This window comes from Saccostrea cucullata, unplaced genomic scaffold (genome assembly GCF_032062105.1).
Source record: "Saccostrea cucullata isolate Sc308-1 unplaced genomic scaffold, CSIRO_AGI_Scuc_v1 ctg2527, whole genome shotgun sequence".
Lineage (NCBI taxonomy): Eukaryota > Metazoa > Mollusca > Bivalvia > Ostreida > Ostreidae > Saccostrea > Saccostrea cuccullata.
Genome location: NW_026927339.1, coordinates 81,893 through 104,205, shown reverse-complemented (window position 1 = coordinate 104,205; position 22,313 = coordinate 81,893). Strand labels below are relative to the sequence as shown.

Here is a 22,313-nt window from a genome sequence, read left to right as displayed (position 1 = left end):
GATTTTTCTCCACAAAATTATATTTAAACTTTTATTTTCTTTGAATAACAACAGAAAATACCAATATGTCATCAGTAACAGAAAAGAATAAAACAATCATTGAAAGAAGCAAACTAAGAGAACACACAAGCACAGGTCTGTCTGTCTTTGTCTCCTTCGTATTATTGTCACTCCTCTAAGTTACCTATCCGTGAAATCATATAATTTTATATCGTATTCCTCTGACAGATTCAAAAGTTCTAATTTTATCCATGAAAGTAACGTCCTGGCCACATGTTTCAGAAGAAAATCCCCAGCGTACGTATAAAAGATTTCACTGACAAAAATCTGCAATAGGGAAACAAAATTATTTTTGAAACCTTAACTTTTTTTGCAATTTCATTATTATAACAATATCTAGCATATAAAACTCAAAGGAAAATGTTTTTGTTCTTTTTTCAATTAAACTGTAGATTTTAATGTTTTCATCCCTTTACAATTAAGACAACATATTTAATTTTCAGACATAAAAAGAATAAAACGTCGTTAATGATAACTCATTGATATGTATTTAGGTTATACGGTGAACAGAGAAAACAATGGAAAGGAGTTACAGCAGATATCTAGTCATCTACGGTTGATCACAATCTCCTTGTTTATGATAGTTGGCTGTGTCGTCATTCTAATTCCTCTTCTGTTGTATGTTCAGATATATATTTTTATTTCTTTCTTTTTTATTTTATTTGAATGGAGAAAGAAATTATGCGAAAAAAAAATTATTTTGACAGATCATGTATCTTTTTTTTTGAAAAAAGCAAACAAATAATTTGTTTTAGATGTAATAGCTTACTAGTATTATGCTATTTATATTATCTATTTATATTTCATAATTACAAGAATTGATAAACATTATTAAAGGAAAATGATTGTTAAGTTTTATTGAAAAAATTCTCTAATTTTTTAGGTATTACACAATGAAGCGTACCAGAAGAACGGAATTTCCTATCGGTACGTTTTACGTTAATCATAAACACGTTTGTATGTCAAAGATATACCAAATTTATAAACTCATCAATGACACATAAGATAACTCAAAAGACAATCTATATTGCTAAAAGGACTTTTGAGATCTATACTTATCCCAATAGTTGGAGAATGTTCTTCACAGATCGTAACTCTTTTGTACTAAACGATAAAAAAGTACCTGAAATCTGGGGACTAATTCTAATATCTTAATTGTACTATTTGAAGATTAAATAACATTTCTGTTTACATTCCTGAGCAGGATTAAAGCAGGTGTGCACTAACAACATGAATGCTCTTCATTTTGCCGGAACAATGGACCGAGGATATACTCCTCTGTCTCACAGAGAACGTCGGGTTAGGAGTGGACGACAGTCCGACTACAGTACGCCACAAAGGAACGGCAGACAATCCGACTACAGTACGCCACAAAATCTTGATTTGGAACAATTTACAAACTCTCTCTAATGTGATGCAATGCATACCTGACATGGAAAAACTAGTATATATCATTGGACACACTATGACTTAAAATAAGTTGCTCAAATATTGTTCTCCTTGGTATTGTCTGGAAGTCATTCTCTCTGAACACTTCACCATTTATTACTATTCTTAATCTGAAATTCTATAAAATATAAATTAGGATTATTTGATATTTGCTGTACCTTGAGAGCATGAGAATTCACCAACTACAGGTATATTTTTATATTTCGACTAAGGCTGCATTTAGCAGTGGACATGTTTATGTGTGACATCGCTCAGATTGATGTATTACCAGAAAAAAAACTTAAACAGTTGTTCAGCAACAAAACTGCAAGATAAATGTGAGGACTTCATTTTTCTTTCGTCAAATGTCCTTCCATGTGTAGTTTTATGTCATAATCATCTGTATATTTGATTTTTTGATAGATTTCCCGGTAAACATTTAAACAATTTTGTTTATTACTTATATTTACATTTGAGGAAAATAAATTTCGATTAAAACTGCATTAAATACACGAACAGATATTAAAAAATGATACCACAGAATCTGACACATCTGTACCATACTTGGATATTTTACATGCAAAAGACGCTTATTAATCAAGCTCGATGATAAACGTGATGATTTTAACTTTTCTATCGCCAACTTCCCTTAGAGACGAAAGCGTAGTCATGGGCATCGTTCGTACAATAAACCTGCTATACACCACAGACGGATATATGGTTTTCATATTGCCCCTCAATCTTTTAATACGTGACTTTTACATGTATCTGTTACATTTAATCCATTCTGATAAGGTGTCAACGTCTTTTTTTCCTATCTGGTCCATCGTGTGGCGTAATTGTCCACAGAATCTTATATATATATTCATGAAATTCTGACGCCAGTTGAAGGATCGGGGTGCCCTATATTTAGGACCTTTTAAGATAAGTGATCTAAGGTCTGCATTACGAACTTTATTTACGTCACCTGTAATAACGTGTCCAGCAGGACTATAGTTATAGGGCGAAGAAGAACATGAACACGAAGGAGGATTATGTGTCAGATAGTATGATATCTGGTACGCTTATGATAATAAATATATCTTAATTTCATATAACTTCACTCACTTTTGCACGGAAATCATTTGTATATAAAATACGGTTTGTCTCGTATCTTCCTCTTATATGATAACAAGGACGTAACAAGTATAAGAGGAAGAGGGCAATGTGTTTACATATCGAGCTGAAAACTCAGTTTTTGAAAAGAGAAAATTCATGTTTTCGAGCAAAGCTATTTTTATCTGCGTAATGATACACACTTTGAAAAATCATTTCTTATCAGTTTGAATTATATAAACAGTAACGGACATAAACAATGGTCAAACCCATAAATCTACTGAAATAATTATGACTCCTGGAATACCAGAGGTGATATCAATTTTCAAGTATCAGAAAGGAGTTGGTATCCTAAGAAAACACATGGTTCTTTATTCTAAAACTTGAATTTTACATTGAATTTAATCTAAATACAATTTACATGTATATTGTCTGTTGCAGCGTGCTTTAATTATCTGAAAATAATGATATGAAATTTTCCTTTCCTTTTGATTGAGATATTTTCCGTTAAATTATCAACATAACTTGAGTCTAATTTGAATGAAATACAAGTAAAAGAGTACTGCACTTTCATAAAAAAAAATATTTCGATGCTTTTTAAGAATATATTTCCTATTTCTCAATCAGGTTACAATCATCGTGATTATTTCCTTTTATTTGAGCAGTTTTAAAAAATTGGGTCTGGTTTGAACATTGGATTTAAATAGTATCATAATAATTTTTTTCAAAGAAATGAAACGAATGATGTGTAGAGAAGCTGTTATAAAATTGTGCTTTGTAATATCTCTACTATCGAACAACTGTGGAATATCAGCTGTTTAAAAGTGATAAGAATACACATATTCCTTTCAGTTCTTAATTGTGTTTGAGTTTCTTAGAATTGCATATAGTTTAAAACGGATATATCTTATATCTTTTATTGAAGGATATAAAGATAACGAACAGAATTTAATCTCAAAGTCCATAAAACAATACATAATAGGAGCAGAGCAAACATAGACCTCTGAAACATCAGAGGTGGGATCAGGTGCCATGAAGGAGTAAGCATCCCCTGCTGATTGGTCACATCCTTCTTGTTATGATCAGGAAAAAACCTAAAAGTCCCTTGTAAATCCAGTGTATAAATAATAATCGACTAACAATTAGTATGAAAAACGCCAGGCATCATTTGACTCAATAATAAATCAAATTTGTTGACAAAGTCACTATATCGACCATAGAACTTACAAAATGATGACTTTAAACGAGACTGTTGTTATTCTTGTTTCATCACTTGCCTGTCAATAATATACCTCGTTTTAGGGAAAATATCATATGTTATTGCAATTATAATGATAATATCTCTTGTAGAGTAAATGTCATGTGTGATTACAATTATAATAATATCTCTTGTAGGGACAATATCATATGTGATTACAATTATTATTTTGATAAACAGAGTGACAGCTGTTTAGGTAAGCAGGCAGTCTTCGTTAACAAAAATTCCCTGATACCTTTAATTTAATGCTTTATTACTTTTTGAATAGTTTTTAATTATTATAATAATTTCGAAAATTTAATAATTGAAACAATTTTAAGAAAAACCGCGTATTATGAATCTTCAAACACATTTTAAAACAATTGTTTCATTTCAGATTCATTGTGTTATTCTTTCATTTTATATAGAGTGGTCCATTAGGAAGATTTGGTTTGAACTGCACACAACGATGCACATTAGGTTTCTATGGCCGTCTGTGCACTAGTCCCTGCGGTTGTGAAGCGTCCATATGCCATTATGTAAATGGTTGTCCAAAAGGTGTTACACATACCAGTATTATTTTCTCTTTATCATAAAAACAAATTTGCTTATTCAAATTTGAAGATTTTATCTGTTTAAAGCAATCCAATATACGCCTCATTTTTTTTCATTTGAAAATGACTAATAAACTAAAGATACAAGAATTGCCCACAGCAAAAACAAACCTTCTGCAATAAATACACATTTAACATATTTACAAGACTTTACAGATACAACAGAGGTGACAAAACGGATAACAGGAGTAACCAAAGACACTAGGGCATCTTCATCAAAAACAACGAAGAGAATGGAATCTTCACAAAAAAGTAAGCAAACAAGTGAAGAATATTTGTTCTAAAAAATCGAAAAAATTATCTTTTGTCAAAACACGGTTAACTACAAAAATACATCATGTTATCAAATATATGTAATGTGCTTATGTATTTTATTTGCACATATTTCGGTTGTTTTAAAGTGACAAATGTTTTCTCTTTCATTGAATGATATTTGTTTTGAAAAAGAGTCTGCTTGGAACGTTTTTAACAAACCACAAATCATCTACAATATCTTAAAATCCTTCATTTCATAGACAATTAAGTAAACCAAACCAAGGATGCTATAAACGATGACGCACTGCAGTTTCTGTCATTTTCAAACTGAATAAGTTTTCTAATTGATTTTCATGATTCTGTTCACTTATTGACAATATTTTAAATGATATATGGTGAAAAAGGTTTTCTTTTATTTCAGAAATTTCTTTACAGACAACACTATATGCGTTCTTCACAGAACAATACGTCCAAAGAACAACAAAATCTAAAAGTACAAAATGGCCAATATATGTTGAATTCAAAGAATCCAGCAAAATGACATTCCATTTGGGATTATCTACATCAGAGAAAACTGACCACGTGACTATAAAATCTACATCAGAGAAAATGAACCGCGTGAGTGGAGGGAGGATTTTCCACGTGACTGGGAAATCATCTTCGGAGAAAACTTACCAATGGACCAGGAGATCTACATCAACAACAGAATCATCAACAATTACAAACGAGAATGATCATTCAATGTTGGCTTTTTTTACTTTTAATTGTTTTTATAGCAATATTTTTTATCGGGGGAGTTTTGTTTTACTTGCGACCATCACTTAGGTGAGCACTTTTATCCGTTTCTATTTCAAATCAACTTTGTAGTGTATTTTATAATTAAGATTCTTATCAACAGCTCTTAAACAACCTCTCTTTTCTCCTAGATACAGGTGTAAACTATATAAGCCTTGTCATTGGACAGATGAATATTTTGGTAAATCAACATTTCATTCTCATTTGACTATAAATATTGGTAAGCAAAACGCTGAAACAGTTTATTATTTTGGTCATTGTAAAAAAAAAGAAAAAACATAAATAAGAAAAATTAAACATGCATATCAATTATTTTTAAAAAAAATACGGGGGTTGGGGGAAATGCTGCAAGAGAAAAAGTACTCGTTTTCAAAATTTTTACTGATGCAATTTTTCAATTTATTTAGAAAAAGATCATACAATTGATACCATCAAACAGAACAACGAAAGTACAAAGGACAAACACACTTCAGCGAATCATTCAGAAAAATTGGAAGGCAATGATGAAATTCGTCATGATCAACATAGCGGCAGTAGTACTGGATCTAGCCCAGCTTTGTTAATAAGAAAAATAAAAGGTGCGTCGGATGATAGGTATCTGCCATCACATAGCCTGTATGAAAAAATATCTTTCCATGGTGACACTCACATTTCACAATTCACGAAGGAGCAAAGCATTGCGGATCCTGATATGTTTTGGCTACAACAAGAATTGTGTAATAATGAGAAGTGTGATTTTCTGAAATCCAGCAGTTCTTTAGATTTTTCAGAAATAGACGAAGTTCCAAAATTTCAAAACCATTTTCCTCTTTTGCATATACAAAATAGTAACGGGGAAAGAACCATGGATTCTTCAAACAATAAAAAAGCAACGATACTTTATTGATTAAAGAGGATTTTCTCTGTTGCGAAACCCTTGAAAAGACAGATAGACCTTACAGTGTTGTAAAGACTAGAATGTCAAAACAGGAAGATATGCTTGGAAATCATCATTTCCCAGACGAATTCAAACAAAAATGTCGAACAGAAACAACAAAGCTCTGACTTAGAGAAGATGGTGAACTGTAGAGAATAAGGTTAATGATACGCTTTTGCACACTGTGGATGCATATTTTTAGGGGGGTTAGTTATATGTCCTTAAATAGACCATATTTGTATCATGAATAATGCTAGTGTTTTAATATTACAAATAATATTTTAGTTTTAATTTCAAGACATATTCTGAATTATAAAGAAAAATGATACTTTTCAAGTGATACTATAATGTTGTAATTCTGATGGGAAAGTTGAGCGTTTGTTCGAACGACCCTTTATGTATGACAGCAAATAACAATTATTCTTTTCATAAAGTATTCAGATTTTTTTCTGAAATATTCTGAAGTAACAGGAACTCGAATTTCTTTTTTCTTCATTCATTCTAATGATCATGAAAAACTGTCACTTACATAATATGAAGGAAAAATCTAGAGACAGTAACATCTGTTATACTGTAGGTCATCATATTCTGGAGAAATCTTGATAATTCATTTAAATAAATAACATATGGATCACTCTAGACGAAACATGATGAAAATCAAATAATTTAATTTCACTTAAATCAAGCAATTTCATTGGCTGAATCATTCAGAGGAACATATAATATTTTGGATAACATAACTTGCCTACGTCACAATGAATTACGTCAAAAATGCATTACTCCGCTTGACGTTACTTTTAAAATAATGCTCAATTTGAAGTCTTTTACCGGAGGAAATATTGTCTCATTGTCTACACTGGAATTAAATTATAAGGAATGAAGCTAATTTCAACTTATGTTATCCGATATAACAAAACTTGGGTCATTTTACGCTTTTTTATAAACCGCTTCGCGGTTTATAAAGCGTAAACTGCCCCAAGATATCTTATATCGGATAACATAAGTTGAAATAAGCTTCATTCTTTAATTATTCAGGAAACCTCTCACTATATAATTTTAAACGAAACATGCAATAACTTATAAAATGTTTTCAGTCAAAGGTTCTTTTTAGCTATTTTTACTTTAAACTTTTAAACGTTTGACTTTTTCCGGAAAGAATTTTAAAAAAAATGTCTATTTAAAGCGCAAACTTTTTCCTTGTAGAGATATTCCCTGGTAAACCCTAAAAATACGGCAGTTATACTGCATAGTCAATTAAACTAAATTTTAAAATCATTTTATGATTTTCTTTTCTAAAATGACATTTTTCTTTTAATCTTTGAGGGGAAAAACTAAAATGAAATCGAAATGTGAGATAATTTTAGCATTGTTGAATATTTTTATTGATATTGCTACCTGCAGTAGTGAGTGCCAAAGGTGAGTGAATTTTTATTTTAGAGCTGTGCGACTTTTTAAATTAATATATAATTTATATATTCGAATCTCATTTGACGATAGATAAACGAAGCATAAGTATGTTGTAAACCAGGTAAATTATCGACAAGCAAGTTGAAGGAACAAGACCCTGACCTTCAGAACTGACCTAATTTACAAAAAAAAAAAAGACAGGAAATGTCTTCAATAATGACATCTCACTCAGAAAGACACCGAAATCTGCGAACGACAATTTTTTATACTTGATTATGATATCTATGTATCAGTTGAAGCTTAATGGTGCACAGACACTGATTTGAAGTTTATATTTTCTTGAATTGTCTGTATGACATTACCGCCTTTACATTGCAGTATCATTTCACAAGAAAATATATTAAAGATCTTATACTATTAATTATTGAAACTTCGAATTTCTACCCGAGTTTGATTGACTCGTCCATATAAAGTGTATTAATGCAAAAATTAAAAAAAATAATCCAGAAGGTTGGGAGTAAAAATGTTCGAAAGAAAAACGTGCTCACAGTATAGTGTCAGTCAATGCTCAGTGGTGTGTGTAGACTTGTATTGAACACATCCCGTGAATCGTTAAAATGAACAATAACAGAGTTAGTGTCCTGTTTACAAAACAAGTTTACGTTTCATGGTTGTGTTCAATTTGTTAGACTTTGTACAGAACCCTTGGCAAACACTGCCGACACTAGTAAGATGGTTTTACTTTTAAACATTTCGTTTACCGATTTATTCAATTTGTTAAACAATGTTATAAGATTTAATTATATTTTCGTGCGAAATGCTATGGCAATATATTAGTCGTGATATGATCTTGAAAATTGTTGAAAAAATAATTTTAGAATCTGTGTCTTAGCAAATTTAAATTCAATGAGGAAGGATATGGAGATACCGAATAGTATTCAATCTCAAAGTCCATAAAACAATACAAAAATAGTACTTATTGTAACGTGGACCGTTACAGCTGTTCTCCACACGCTCCCCAATTACCTTTTTGTGTCAATTTCCTTTAAAAAAAAGTTTAATATGCTCAGTATCGCAGAATTTCATAAAAGAATTTTAAAAGTTATAATAATATCGACTTTTTGTCTTTTAAGGCATTAGACATCCCTATTCATATTCTTAATGGCATCCTGTTTTGTTGAAAAACAAGAAAGTTATAGGCCTAGGCATTGAACATTTCAGCCAATCAGATTGCAGCACACGTGAATTTACCTGCTTTCATGATAATTCTTATATATCAAGCTGTAGATCTTCATAATGTATGTCTATGTTTAAAAATTCAAAGGATTATAACATAAAACAAGAAAGATATTGAGACTTTAGTTTCAGCCAATCAGAGCGAAGCGCACGTGCATGCAAGTGCGATCTTGCTATTTTGACCATGTTGTCTTGTTGATACTAGTAATACATCCATGCATTGTGAGTTTCAAAAAATTCCATCTAGAAATAGAAAAGTTAAGGCTTAATCCATTATATTGGTAATTTCACATGTTGCACGTGCTCGCTTTTGCCAGCACACGTGCATGTACGTGCTTTCATTAAAATTCTTATATATCATGCTGTAGATCTTCATAATGAAAAGAAAAATGCAAACATACAAAATATATGAATTGGCCTTTAATTAAATAAAATATATGGAGATAACGAACAGCATTCAAGCTCATAACTCCATGACATAATAAAACTAGAAGCAGAGCAAACACGGACCTCCAAAACATCAGAGGTGGGATCACGTGTCATGAGGGATGAGCATATCCTGCCAAACGGGTTCGTTGTCAAGATCGGGAAAAAACGGAATTATCCGACGTTAAATCCATGCGTAAATAAAAGACTTAAAATTTCTATGACAAATGTCAGTCATCTATTTACTTTTAACTCAGAATTTAATTGTATTTGCTGACTAGGGAATTGTAATCGATCAAAGAATTGTTTGTTTATTAGTCTATCTTCTTTAATAAATATTTATCTGTTCTTTATTTGCAGACCACATAATGATACATGTTGTTACAACGAATACTTTGACTCCAAAAACAATACCTGCAGAGGTTCAGTTAAATAATTTCTCTTTAAATTCAAAACGTATTAATTGTAATGCATTGTTGTTGTGAAGAGAAAATCTAAATTGATTTTTTAGATTGCATTATTATTTTTCTCATTTTGATTAGAATGCAAGCCTGGAAGAATAGGATGGAATTGTAATTATTCTTGTGCAGAGGGATATTACGGAAGGTTGTGTAAACATTCCTGCACGTGTAACTTTAATGATTGTGATCCGGAAGTTGGGTGCCAGTTACAAGCTACGAACAGTTACAATTCAACAGATTCAAGTATATTTTTAGAAAATTCTTTTAAACTTGACAAATAATTAAAACATTCGAAAGACAAAGATTGCATAATTGTGCATAAGGATATAAAGGCTCCAACTCTTTGATCAAATATTATTGGAGCTTGAACCATTAAAACTAATGTTTGGTTAGATAATAAGGCCAAAATCTTTTTTACAGCACAAAGAGGTTTTAAAAGTATTTGATTATCATAAAACACGTACCGAAATCGCATCTAAAACAAACTAAGAAATTAAAAACACATATTCTCTCCGTTTACCAATTAGTACAATCTTTTCCCAAAATGAATTTAAATGCTCTTAATTCAGTTTTATCTATTTATCATTTTAATTCTATTTTTTTTTTTTTTTTTTTTTTTTTTTTTTTTTGCTTTTTGTTTTCTCTTTAATTCTTTACTTTTATCAATTTTACCTCTAAAACCAAATGTCTACAAATACAAACAAACCTCAAAAGCTCCTGACTCAAATCTATCAAATATGAGATGACTATCTTCGTACAGTAATTTTTGAATCTACAGAAATGATCCTGTATTATGTTCGAAAACTACACACTTTAGATAGTCAACTGACCTGTTGCACACAGGTAGAAAACACTGTGGTTTTCTGAATCAATATCACAACTCTCTGAAACTGATGAAATATTACGCAGAAACATGACGTTATTTTTTTTGCGCGTTAAAAAAAGGCTCTCTTTAATATTCTTTGTTTTATGGATGAAATTTACCCTTTGATTATAAAAATCAAACTGGGCCTGTACAAAATGGCAACAGTCAGGGCCAAAATGTACCTAAATCTTGATTAAATAGCAAGAAAGACAAAGAATTGTAATTAAACAGAAAGAGATGCAAATTAAGTTGTTTCCTATGAAGATGTACTAATTATGTTGTAGAACTCTCTTCTCGACATTCGTTTCACTCGGCTCCAAATCTCATGTTTCTAGTAAAAATGTTTATAAATCCACATATAAGATTCTTTTTCTCAAAATAAATAATTTTTAATTAATTTATAAAATAAAATAAAAAAAATGTACTAAACTAAGCCAAAAATGGTATTTTCATAGTTTAAAAACATATGAAAAATACTTATGTTAATTCTATGCTCATTAATTGGACGTTAATAAAGTTTTAAAAAATAAAATAATCAATAGACAATTGTGTCAATGGGCAGCTGGTTATATACCGGTAAGAGTAGAGATTAATTTCCCTCACTGATAGGAATGGTCCTTGCCACAGTATTTATAGGAGTAAAACCGTTTAATCAAGGTTTACTGGGGGAACATACTTACTGGCTTATGAATTTGATGAGTTAAATTCATGAATGAAAACTTAATCAAGAATGGGCTACCACCAAATTTGACTTGAAGAATACTATGGCTCGGGTACCTGTTAAGATAAACATAGAGAGAAAAAAAGATTTTTAATAATAAAACTCTGCCACAAAAAGAAACATCTTAAATTGGTATTATTTTTTTATTTTTAGGTCAGAACATAAATAATGAGTATAACAGAAAGATATTGCACTCTATTTCGAAGCAACTAAAGTTGATGAGCAACACCTTATTTCTAATTGTGGGTTGTGTAATCATTCTTATTCTGGGGCAGTGGTATGTTACAAGTATTTTTAATTTTTAATTATATTATTTACACAATTGTACACTTCATGATCTTGCATCTTTAGAATTCCATATCAACATGATCAATATAAATTCAATAATTCTAAATCGTTGTTGTTCGAATATCGAGTATTACCTATTGCTTATTCATTTCTGAAAATATATTTAGATTTTTAAGGTCATAATAAAGCTTATATTGTACGTACTTTCTTAATAAAGTGTTTCATGAGAATGTTTTGTGAATAAACGAATCAATGTATCTTATATTGTCAATTTAGGTATATAATCTGGAAGTGCAAGATAAAACCAGGTGTCCGCAATGGTATGCTTATACAATGTTTTCTAAAAAAGTAAATCTTATAAAAATTAAAAATCTTTTATGAATATTTCACATGCTTTAAAAACCCTTTCGACATTTTTTTTTTACCTTTTATAAGAATCTAAATTCTCTGAGAAGCATTCATTCATTTTTATTTGAAAATTTACTGCAAACAAATTCAATTATAATAACGTATTTGAAAGCGCGAATTTTTTTAGATTCTGTATGAAAAATAACAGAATGAATAAAGATAATGAAGTTTAAGCAAGCTCCAAAATGCATAGAAAAACTAAAATGGGAGCAAAGCGATATAGACATTAGATATGAGATCAGGTGCCACGGATAAGTTAGCATCTTATTTCAAACTGTTGGTGTTACCAAACCCCATCGTGTTGTTGTTCTGGGAAATGGAAAAAAATGTATTTCAACTTGCAAAGATCATGCATAAAGAGAAAGATTATCTGTTTCCTCGCTCTCTCTCTCTATATATATATTCATTTAATATTTCTACATACCGTATAAGCAGAAATTTTAGCAAGGATGTAATTTTGGCATTATTAGCGAAGGTGCTAAGATCGTTAAAATTGAATATTGCTAAATTTTTTTTGCATTTTATTTGTATAAGCATCTTTAGTGGGCATTTTAAAATCGCTAACATAACATCTCGCTAAAAATTGAATACCACTTTTTTAGGGCAAATCGCTAAATTTGCGTCTCGCTAAAATTTCCACTTATACGGTATTAGCAAGATATCCATTATATACGTATAACCTGTAGCTTTGATTGTGTTTAACTGTTTTATTTTCGATCAGAAATCGACATTAATTAGCGTTTTACCTATGTTTTGTTTAGGAATGAAACAGATTGATACACACACGATAAATAACCCGCAATCTATAGCTGTGGCTATGGAGCGAGGATATACGGCTTTGTCAAATGGGAATATTAGAAACTTCGCATAAGAAGTATAGGAATTCAAAATTAATGCTAATTACAGTACAATTCAAATCAAATGCTAAGAAATTTTAATATTTGGTAGACATTCCAATTACAGTACGTCACAAAGACATGAAATACAAACTTATTATAGTACGCCAATAAGAAATGACAGGCATTCCGGTTATATTGTGCCACTAACATATATATATATATATATATATATATATATATATATATATATATATATATATATATATATATATATATATATATATATATATATATATATATATATATATATATATATATATATATATATATATATATATATATATATATCATATATATCTAACAAAGTTTGCTACACAACTTTTATGATGTACTAACATATATTGAACTCATATAATGAAGAATAAAATATCTGTAAAACAAATCCTCCTTCGTGTTCATGTTCTTCTTCACAATACAGTTATTGTACTGCTAAACACGTTTTTACAAATGACGTAAACATAATTAAATTGAAGACCATTGATTACTTATAATCAAAGGTCCTAAGTATATGGAACCCTGATCCTTCAACTGGCGTCAGAATTTCATGAAGAGTATGGATTCTGCAGAAACTTACGCCAGGCGTTTGGCCACATTGACACTTTATAAGAATGGATTAAGTGTATCAGATATATGTTTTAACCGCTTGTTGAAAGATTGAGGGGCAAAACTTTAGACTAATACGTAAGTTAACAAGTCCCATTTTTATAGAAAGCAGCTGTCAATGCCATCAAAAACCCGTGAATTAAATAACTCCTTGCATGGGAATAGTTGTGTAAAAAAGTTAAAAACTCGAAAGTTATTAAGGTGATGATTTTTGTAAAATTTTGTGATTTCAAATTGTCTCAAAAGTTCCAAAATGAACTTTCGTAGAAAGGGAACCATGAGTTTAAGTTGGAATACCACTTGTAGAGAAAAATTCTTCCGAAATACAACTTACTAGTATATTATGAGCCTTACGAACGAAAACAATGTTGTTACCAGATTTGTCAGCAGGAACTGGTGCGTACTGATCATGTTATCTATCTAATCCTTTTTCCACTTCTGGATTATTGAATACAGAGGGATACATGTAGATGATTCTTAAAAGCTAGCAAATATCGCACACTCTGTGTTGTTTTTGTCTCAAGTTCAAATCGACGTATAAATGAAAGAAACATCAATTTATAACTGATTATAAATTTTTCTATAAGAATTGTCAGAGTTAAGGTATCCTACTTCGCGAGATGAAATTGAAACATGCATTTTCTCTCAAAAGCAAAATTTGTAAAATTATTTAAGTTTAACTTAGATGAAGAGGATCAATAATTCTTTTTGTTTAGAAATGTAATACTTAAACTTTGATGGAGATAAAAATTGAGGAAGTTTTCCGTGCCCAAAAGTGAGAAATTTTCTAACAATAATGAATATCAATCTCAATTTTAAACTTCCGCATACATGTTTTAAATCTCATTACCTCATTTGCAGCTGATTTTTTTTAAGTGCAGAACCTCAGTATTGAGTATTGACCATGTTAAAACTATGTTGAAACTTCCCTTTTTGACTATCTGTGAATATCAAACTTCTTTATGCATTTTCTATATTTTTCGCTATGAAAAGCAATATATTTCATCCTGTTCAGTATCTCCATTTGTTTCATCCTTTTCCAGCTCCGAATGTCTTTTACGATAAATATGAACCAAATCTTATTTTTACGTCCGACTGTAAATTCAGTAACTGAAGGAGTTTTATTTTGTTCAGATGTTTTTGAACTCTTTACACTAAAATATTTAAATATCACGTTTGTTTCAAAAATAAATACATGAAGACAATGAACATCAAATTCAGTTCTTTATAACAAAAAAATTAGAGAACAGAGCAAAAACGAACCTTTACATTCACAAAAGGTGTATGGGATGGGATGCTTTGGAGGAGAAAGTTTTAGTTGGCTAACGGTTATACCGTCATTCAATGCGCTTTTTTCATGATCAAACAAGCCGTAAAAGGACTGAATTTTTAGCATAACTGTAAGGTCTTTCTAAATATTCTAGTTCCTTCTTCTCCAAGTCTTCTTTCGCTTCCGGGTTTACTCTACTTAAAAGACCAGTATTTACATTCATCTTTTCTTTTGGGCTAATATCATCACAAGTAAACGAACGAACTACACTATACGGTCTAGTATCAAATTCCTCATTTACTGAGATAACCCTTGACTTTGCAGAACTGTCAGAAATAAATTTGAAACCAATCTTATCCTTGTCTTTCGTGTTTTCCAGGTCCTTTAATTCGTTCTTTGATACAACATTGTGTAAACTGTAGAAGTGTCGCTTGAAGCCCTTATTATTTTCTCTCATACACTTCCAATTGGTTGGTAAAGTCATCGATTTGCAACTTCCATAAACTTCTGGAAATTCTTTTTTCGTTTTTGATTGACCTTGATCACAAAGCGTTACATATTGCGGGAAATAGTTGCATGCAACTGCCTGTTCTTCATTTAAAATTTCGGAGAAGTTTGATTTTTATTTTAGATTTACATGACAATATTCGGTTTCTAGTGAACATTTATCGTATAAATTCGTGTTTAGTCGACAGTTTTTCTGCTTTTCGGAGATAAATTGGCCTGTTTCGATCTTACTGACTGTATTCGAACACTTCTCTGGACATGTATCGCTTACGTGAGAGAGCTTTACTTCAGTGTATGTGCTGTCTCCCCGACTTTGGTGCGTTGAGCTACGTAGTTGCTGTTCTTCGTGAAGTATGTTTCTGCCTGGTAAAAATGAATTGAAATGCTCCGAAATTTAAAATTAATTTTATGAATTGAAGTTTTCTGATTCAGGGTGAAGAAATTATCTGTTATCCTATAAGATTTTTATTTCTAATGTACAGTATACATTGATAACTAAACTATGTGTTCAAACCAGTTTTTTTTCTTTTTACTGAACTTTTGTTGACATGAAACACGTATATTTTTTTAAAAGTTACATTCATATTCCCTTTTTTAACTGAACTGTTTCAAAAGAGCCAAACATGTCTGTGTATTTAACCGTTAATCATTCCCAAATCCTTTTGACTTGATTTCCTTATTGACAAAAGAAAACCATATTTTACAGCGTTGATTTCATAATAGAAACGATTTAAGTGAAAAAAATTTGAACATGAGGTCCTGATTTCTGTTTCTTTCCATTAGCGTCTGACTAAAACAATTGATAAGTAATAATTAAAAAAATGTAAAATATTTATGTGTATGTTTTACCTTTTTAAGAACTTTTGTTGATATCTATATGCATTCATATTCAATATTTTAATCTCGAGAAACATGTCTGTGTCGGTAAAAATCTATACAGAGCGTATTTTAGTTGTTTAAAAATCCGACCTTAAAAAAATTTAAGATTGATTCTGTTTCTGATGTGATCTGTCTTAATTAATAAATTATCCAGTGTATGACTCAATTTTACTGCTAAATGTACGTTATTACGTGACATTGTGATTCAGAAATATATGAAGGATATGGAAATAACGAACAGTATTCAATCTCAACGTCCATTAAACAATATACAAAATAAGAGCAGAGCAAACACGGACCTCCGAAACATCAGAGGTGGGATCAGGTGTCATGGAGGAGTGAGCATCCCCTGCCGACCGGTCACACCCGCCGTGTGCTCGTTTTCATAATCAGGAAATAACGGAAAAAATTCCGTCGTCAATTCAGTGTATAAATAATGGACTAACAATTTGTATGAAAAACGTCAGTCAGCATTTGACTCAGCGATAAATTGTATTTGCTGAGAAGGTCATTGTCATAGAATTTACGAAATGATGACTTTAAACGAGACTGTTGATATTCTTGTTTCATCAACTTGCTTGTCAATAATTTACCTCGTTTAAGAAATTGTTCATACGTAGAGCATGCTCTTGCATATCGAATCAACTGAGATATATATACTCCGTATGCAAGGTGATGAAGGTATATTGCTGCATAAGTGATGACGTAGAAAAGTACACAGAAATATATGAAGTCATTTTTCTGACACATCAAAATATTTCTTTTGCAAAATACTCTATATAGTGAATCAAAATTTAAAACATCGATCAATGTTTTTAAAATTGTGTTTACATATAGCTAGTTGTAATGGTGGAATGTAATTAATGTACCATCATATTACAATAACACGAAACAAAGAATCGTCTCTTTTGATCTGATGATCCCCGCCTGTCATTTCGATGTGTTGTGTCTCTTTAGGTCAAGTTACTGTGATAATAATATATATTTACCGCGACCTGAAGTACACAAGATATCCAATCAACGAGAGTGTCGCTAAAAATCCAATCAGTGAACAGCTCACAACTATCCGTGTATCATCACGCAGCTTGTCTTTAGATTTAGATCCAAACGCTGCTAAAATTTCAAAATATGATTAAAAGGTTTGAATGATCTTTTATAAGGTCAAAGAGTTGATATTTGAATAAAAGTTTACCTGTAGCACAACCCATAACATTGTTGCAATCAGAGACAGGGCACTCACATGGAGACAAACATAATCGTCCGTAATATCCAGACGGACATTTTATCTTACAGTTCACTCCAAATGATCCAAATGGACATTCTAAAACACGATTCAGAGCAGACGAAAATTCATGGAAAGTCATTAACAACAACCTATATTACACTCAATGCATAATTTAAAAAAAAATTCTTTACATTTCTTTAGTTTTCAGGTTTTCAAAGCTGAAAAGAAAATCTTTTTGAAATAACAAGGGGCCTTTGTTTTATGCCATGTGTACAAAACTTGGTCTTGTCAGTTTTATTTTGTTAATTTTAACACTTGCATCATCTGGTTAAACGTCAATCAGCTGTTAGGTAAAATAACATAATCAAGTTTATTATGTTAAACATAAAATTAAATGATTTTTGATTCTATTTGACACAGTTACATTGCTGAGAGAGCGTACTTAGAAGACATTGCTGGGGAACTAGACTTTATTACAAAAAAACTTACATTGAAAAAGGAATAAATATGTTCACTTCAAAACTTCGAAATCTCGATGATAATGGCGTGTAAATTATCAATATCAATTTTTGTTCTAAATCTTAATCGATCTGTCCAATATGTTTTAAAAAGTAATGTCTATTTTTTCCTTTAGGTTCTCTACTAGAAAATGACTTTCACTGATTGATTGATTGTATACTTCTTAACGCCCCTCTCCAGAATATTTCACTGATATGGAGACGTCACCATTGCCGGTGAAGGGCTGCAAATTTAGGCCTTTGCTCGGCACTTACGGCCTTTGAGCAGGGAGAGATCTTAATCGTGCCACACCTGCTGTGACACGGGGTCTCGATTTATAAGTCTCATCCAAAGGACCGCCTCATTTTGTCGCCTTTTACGACAAGCAAGGGGGTACGGAGGATCTATTCTAACCCGGATCCCCACGGGGGAAAATGACTTTCAATTCGACGATAAGGTATATCGACGACGTATTGTCAATTAACAATGGTTTTGAGGGTTGATCCATCTTCGATCAAATTGCTACCAGTTGACGTAAAACAACGAAATCATTCATGATGAAAGTTGTATTAAATACTATACATTTCAATTCAGTTTAATTTTTACATGTACTATTAAAAATATATTATTAAAGATATAGTGCACTTTTGGTAGATGCTGCATTTAATTAAGGTCATATAATGGATTAGCGCTAAAAAACATTCAAACGTTTTCTAATAACATTTGAGAATTACAAACATGTTCATACATTTAATTTCAGTTTTTTTCCCAAAATTCTTGGTATCAATCGTACATTCACTCTTTTCATAATTAAGTCTTCTGTCAAAATTGTTTGAGCAGTACAATGAAACATATGGAGATAACGAACAGTATTTCAGATCAAAAGTTTATAAAACGATACAAAATAGAAGAAGAGGAAATACAGTCTTCGAAAACTTCCGATCGGTCACAGCCGCCGTATTCTTCATGTGATGTTAAAATTGGGAAATAACGGGAAAACCAGTTGTCAATTCAGTGTATAAATAATGGACTTACAAGGAGTATGAAAACGTCAGTCAGCATTTTACTCAATGATAAATTGTATTTGCTGAGGTCATTGTATCGACCATAGAACTTACGAAATGATAAAGTGTTCATTCTCTAACAAATATACACTGCTTGTCATTAAATGACCCATCACTCTCCTCAAATTTACTGAAACCATCTGCAAACAAGACTCTATATACATTCTTTTCACTTTGAATCTGGTAAATCAATGTATTGGTGATTTCCCTATTTCAAAGTAATATTGCAAAATGCAATTGAAACAGTTCTTTACCCCCTCCCTTGTATTTCACTTCATTTTGCAACACATAAGAGAAAATTAAATATTTTTTCATCAATAATAACAATAGCGGTATTCAATTTTCAACTGTTCATCAGAACATGACGTACGTGTGAATTTTGTATATTTTTTAAAAAACAAATTATGGCGATTTGGCTCGTTTATCATGGTTTTTCAAAATGTGTTTTGTCTTAAATCCTATAAAATATTCTTAAGAACTCAATGTTTAGTAGTGACGTAGCAACATTCACTAAGCTTTTTGGTTGAAACATCAATAAAATATTTTTTTTAATTCATAGAATTTATTTTTGCTATCACATTTACAGACTATGTACAATAGATTTGTTTACATTCAATATATACTTTCAATTTTTCTTCCATGTCATTTATATTATATATTTAATACAAATTCTCTTTGGTTAATGTTTAATACACGTTCATTTCATAAAGCTGCAAAAAATATATGACATTCATGTATATTATGAATCTTCATTGTGAAAGCTTTATATACAAAGAAGTCAACAAAGGGGAGGGGTGGAGGAAGGAAAAAAAAAGAAAAAAATGAAGTGGGGGAAGTTGGGGGACATTTTTCAATATTTTAACATACTTGTACGTTTGAGCATAAATTGGAAGAAATAAATACATTATAGCATATCACAAATAATTTTCCGGTTCTTATCAGATTCTGAAAATTTACAATTTTTTAAAAGAATAGCTTTTTCAACTAGTATTCTATCTACAATATTTTTTTCTAGCATTGCAATACTTAATTTAGGCATATTTCTAAACATACTGACAAATATAAATTGTTTAACAGTAAGTATTATTATATTGTGTAATCTATACATGTTTTTATTGTTGAATTTCCCAAACAGTATATCTTTTTCATCAACATTAATAATAAAATGGAATTTTTTTTATAAGCCACTCCTCAATATGACACCATATTGTTTTTTATACACAGAAACATTAAAAAATAAATGTTAATTGTTTCAACTTCTTGTTTACAAAATGAGCAAACAGGTGAATCAATTAGTTTAAGTTTATAAAGGTATTTTTTGTTGCAATAATCCTGTGCAGGATTTGAAATTGCATTCACTGAAATGTTGCCCCTTTTGTAACTTTAAATGGTAGTTCAAATATTTTGTTCCATTCTAACTCGCCAAAAGATATTCCATTATTTTCCCATTATTCTAATGCTTTAATTGTTTGCTTTTTCTTCTTGATGAGTATATTGTACATATCTTTACAATCATTTGTGCTTTTATAAAAAAAAAAAGGTAAATTGAATTTGGGATAAAAGGTCCACTTTCTTCTCTTTTTTCAATATCAATACTTTTCAATATCTTTGTAACAGCTGTTTTTAAATCTGTATACTCTTCAAAATTAGTAGTACATTCAGATTATTGAGCTACTCGAGGCTTACAAATTTTCATTCAATGACAAATAGATCTCTTCTGAAAACAAAGCCTGTATCAAAATAACTTTTCAAAAAAAAAAAATACAGACGAATTGTTCATTTTAATTGGTTAAACCATATATGTTCACGAAGAATTTGAGTAGTACATGTATTTTGACTACCACTGCAGTCAATTATTTTTACCCAATTAAGTAAAACCTCTTTCCAAAATTTGTTGCTTATTTTATTACACATCTTAACTGTAAAATATAAACCTCTTACCCAAAGAGATTCAATTTTCATTCCTAATTCTGATTCCAAATGTTTTAACCATTTTGTGTCTAAATAGAATAGTCTTCGGATCCATGTTGATTTTAATGCACACAAAAAATCCATAAAATCAATAATTTTCAACCCCCAATTTCTATAGTCTTGGATTATAACACTCTTCTTAACCTTACGAGCTTTAATTCCCCGTAAAAAATAATGTAGGTCTTTCTCAAATTCATCGAGCAATTCCTAATTGGGGTTTGGAATAGTCAATATCAAATGGTTCATCTTTGGTATAATCAGGGATTTAATCACTGTTAATCTACCAATCGGAGTCAATTTTCTTAATTGCCATTGTTTTATCAATCGCTTTATTTCGCTTTAATTTTGGGGGGTAATTCAGTGCAAACATTTCATCTAAATTAATTTTTACACCAAGAAGATCAAAAGTAGAATTATTCTCTAACTTCCATCTTTAAAAGACTTCTTTGGAGAATTTTTTACTACCAATCCACACCATTTTAGTTTTTGTAAAATTAATTTTCAGTCCAGATACAATTGCAAAATAATCAAGCTCTCTTAATATACCATCCATAGACTGTGATGATCCGTCAGATAAAATTGAAGTATTATCAACTTAATTTCACACTTTTTAACCAAAACTCAAACGTTCATTAGATTTAAACATGTGTATATTTCGAAATATTGTATTTTACTAAATAACGCCAAACATTAAAGATACAGACATCGTGACAATATTTTTGGATCAACCCTCGTATTTCCATTTTTATGTGGATACGATATATCTTATTGAATTTTAAATGAAAGATAATACATATAGACAATTTTGAAATTCGTTTTGTTTTCCTAAACATTTTCTTTTGCCCGCAATAATTTTAAGTTTTTGATATGACGCGCTGAAAGCTAATCATGGAGACTTATTTTCACGAATTACATTTCACGTTAATATTTCACAAGCTAATGAAATATGACTTAGTGTCCTTTGTGCAAAAAATTATTCATAAATTTCATATTTTCGTAAAATTTAAACAGAATATTTAATATAGAATGAAGACATTTTTTCCATTTTGAACAATGATTCTGTATTAATTTTTATCAAGAGCTTATTATTTTTTTTTTCAGAAGGAAATTAAAAAACTATAAAAAATGGGTAATCTTCCTTGTAGAAAAATTCCCTGATAGACTTTAATTCAACACGTTCAACAC

The 22,313-nt window shown here is 30.5% G+C and overlaps 3 protein-coding genes across 5 annotated transcripts in view; all 3 read left to right on the top strand.

Moving 5' to 3' along the window:
* LOC134274140 (uncharacterized) overlaps window positions 1-1,654 on the top strand; it is a 47,622-nt gene extending 45,968 nt beyond the window's left edge. The window contains exons 9-10 of the mRNA XM_062756393.1: window positions 944-987; window positions 1,265-1,654. Of these exons, the coding sequence (XP_062612377.1) occupies window positions 944-987; window positions 1,265-1,470 (250 nt within the window). The 3' untranslated portion in view covers window positions 1,471-1,654. The remainder of the gene's footprint in view (window positions 1-943; window positions 988-1,264) is intronic.
* Window positions 1,655-5,115: 3,461 nt separating this feature from the next.
* LOC134274125 (uncharacterized) lies at window positions 5,116-6,988 on the top strand. 3 transcript variants are annotated; one of them, XM_062756379.1, is made up of 3 exons: window positions 5,116-5,514; window positions 5,616-5,665; window positions 5,898-6,988. In XM_062756379.1, exons 1-3 carry the CDS (start codon window positions 5,420-5,422, stop codon window positions 6,368-6,370), a joined length of 618 nt encoding a protein of 205 aa, XP_062612363.1. In that variant the 5' UTR covers window positions 5,116-5,419; the 3' UTR covers window positions 6,371-6,988. The 3 variants fall into 3 exon arrangements, with proteins under 3 accessions (XP_062612363.1, XP_062612362.1, XP_062612361.1); XM_062756378.1 differs by having other exon boundaries at window positions 5,892-6,988; XM_062756377.1 differs by having other exon boundaries at window positions 5,616-5,704; window positions 5,892-6,988.
* Window positions 6,989-7,627: 639 nt separating this feature from the next.
* LOC134274134 (uncharacterized) lies at window positions 7,628-13,083 on the top strand. Its single transcript, XM_062756387.1, has 6 exons — window positions 7,628-7,816; window positions 9,830-9,891; window positions 10,012-10,173; window positions 11,670-11,793; window positions 12,081-12,124; window positions 12,974-13,083. Exons 1-6 carry the CDS (start codon window positions 7,737-7,739, stop codon window positions 13,081-13,083), a joined length of 582 nt encoding a protein of 193 aa, XP_062612371.1. The 5' UTR covers window positions 7,628-7,736.
* Window positions 13,084-22,313: the final 9,230 nt, after the last annotated feature.

Excerpts from the sequence above, each read along its gene's own strand:
- LOC134274134 (XM_062756387.1), top strand. The coding sequence starts at position 7,737 with ATGAAATCGAAATGTGAGATAATTTTAGCATTGTTGAATATTTTTATT. Across the intron at positions 7,817-9,829 it reads TGCAGTAGTGAGTGCCAAAG|ACCACATAATGATACATGTT; the intron begins GTGAGTGAATTT and ends CTTTATTTGCAG. Across the intron at positions 10,174-11,669 it reads TTACAATTCAACAGATTCAA|GTCAGAACATAAATAATGAG; the intron begins GTATATTTTTAG and ends TTTTATTTTTAG.
- LOC134274125 (XM_062756377.1), top strand. The coding sequence starts at position 5,420 with ATGATCATTCAATGTTGGCTTTTTTTACTTTTAATTGTTTTTATAGCA. Across the intron at positions 5,515-5,615 it reads TACTTGCGACCATCACTTAG|ATACAGGTGTAAACTATATA; the intron begins GTGAGCACTTTT and ends CTTTTCTCCTAG. Across the intron at positions 5,705-5,891 it reads TCATTTGACTATAAATATTG|AAAAAGATCATACAATTGAT; the intron begins GTAAGCAAAACG and ends CAATTTATTTAG.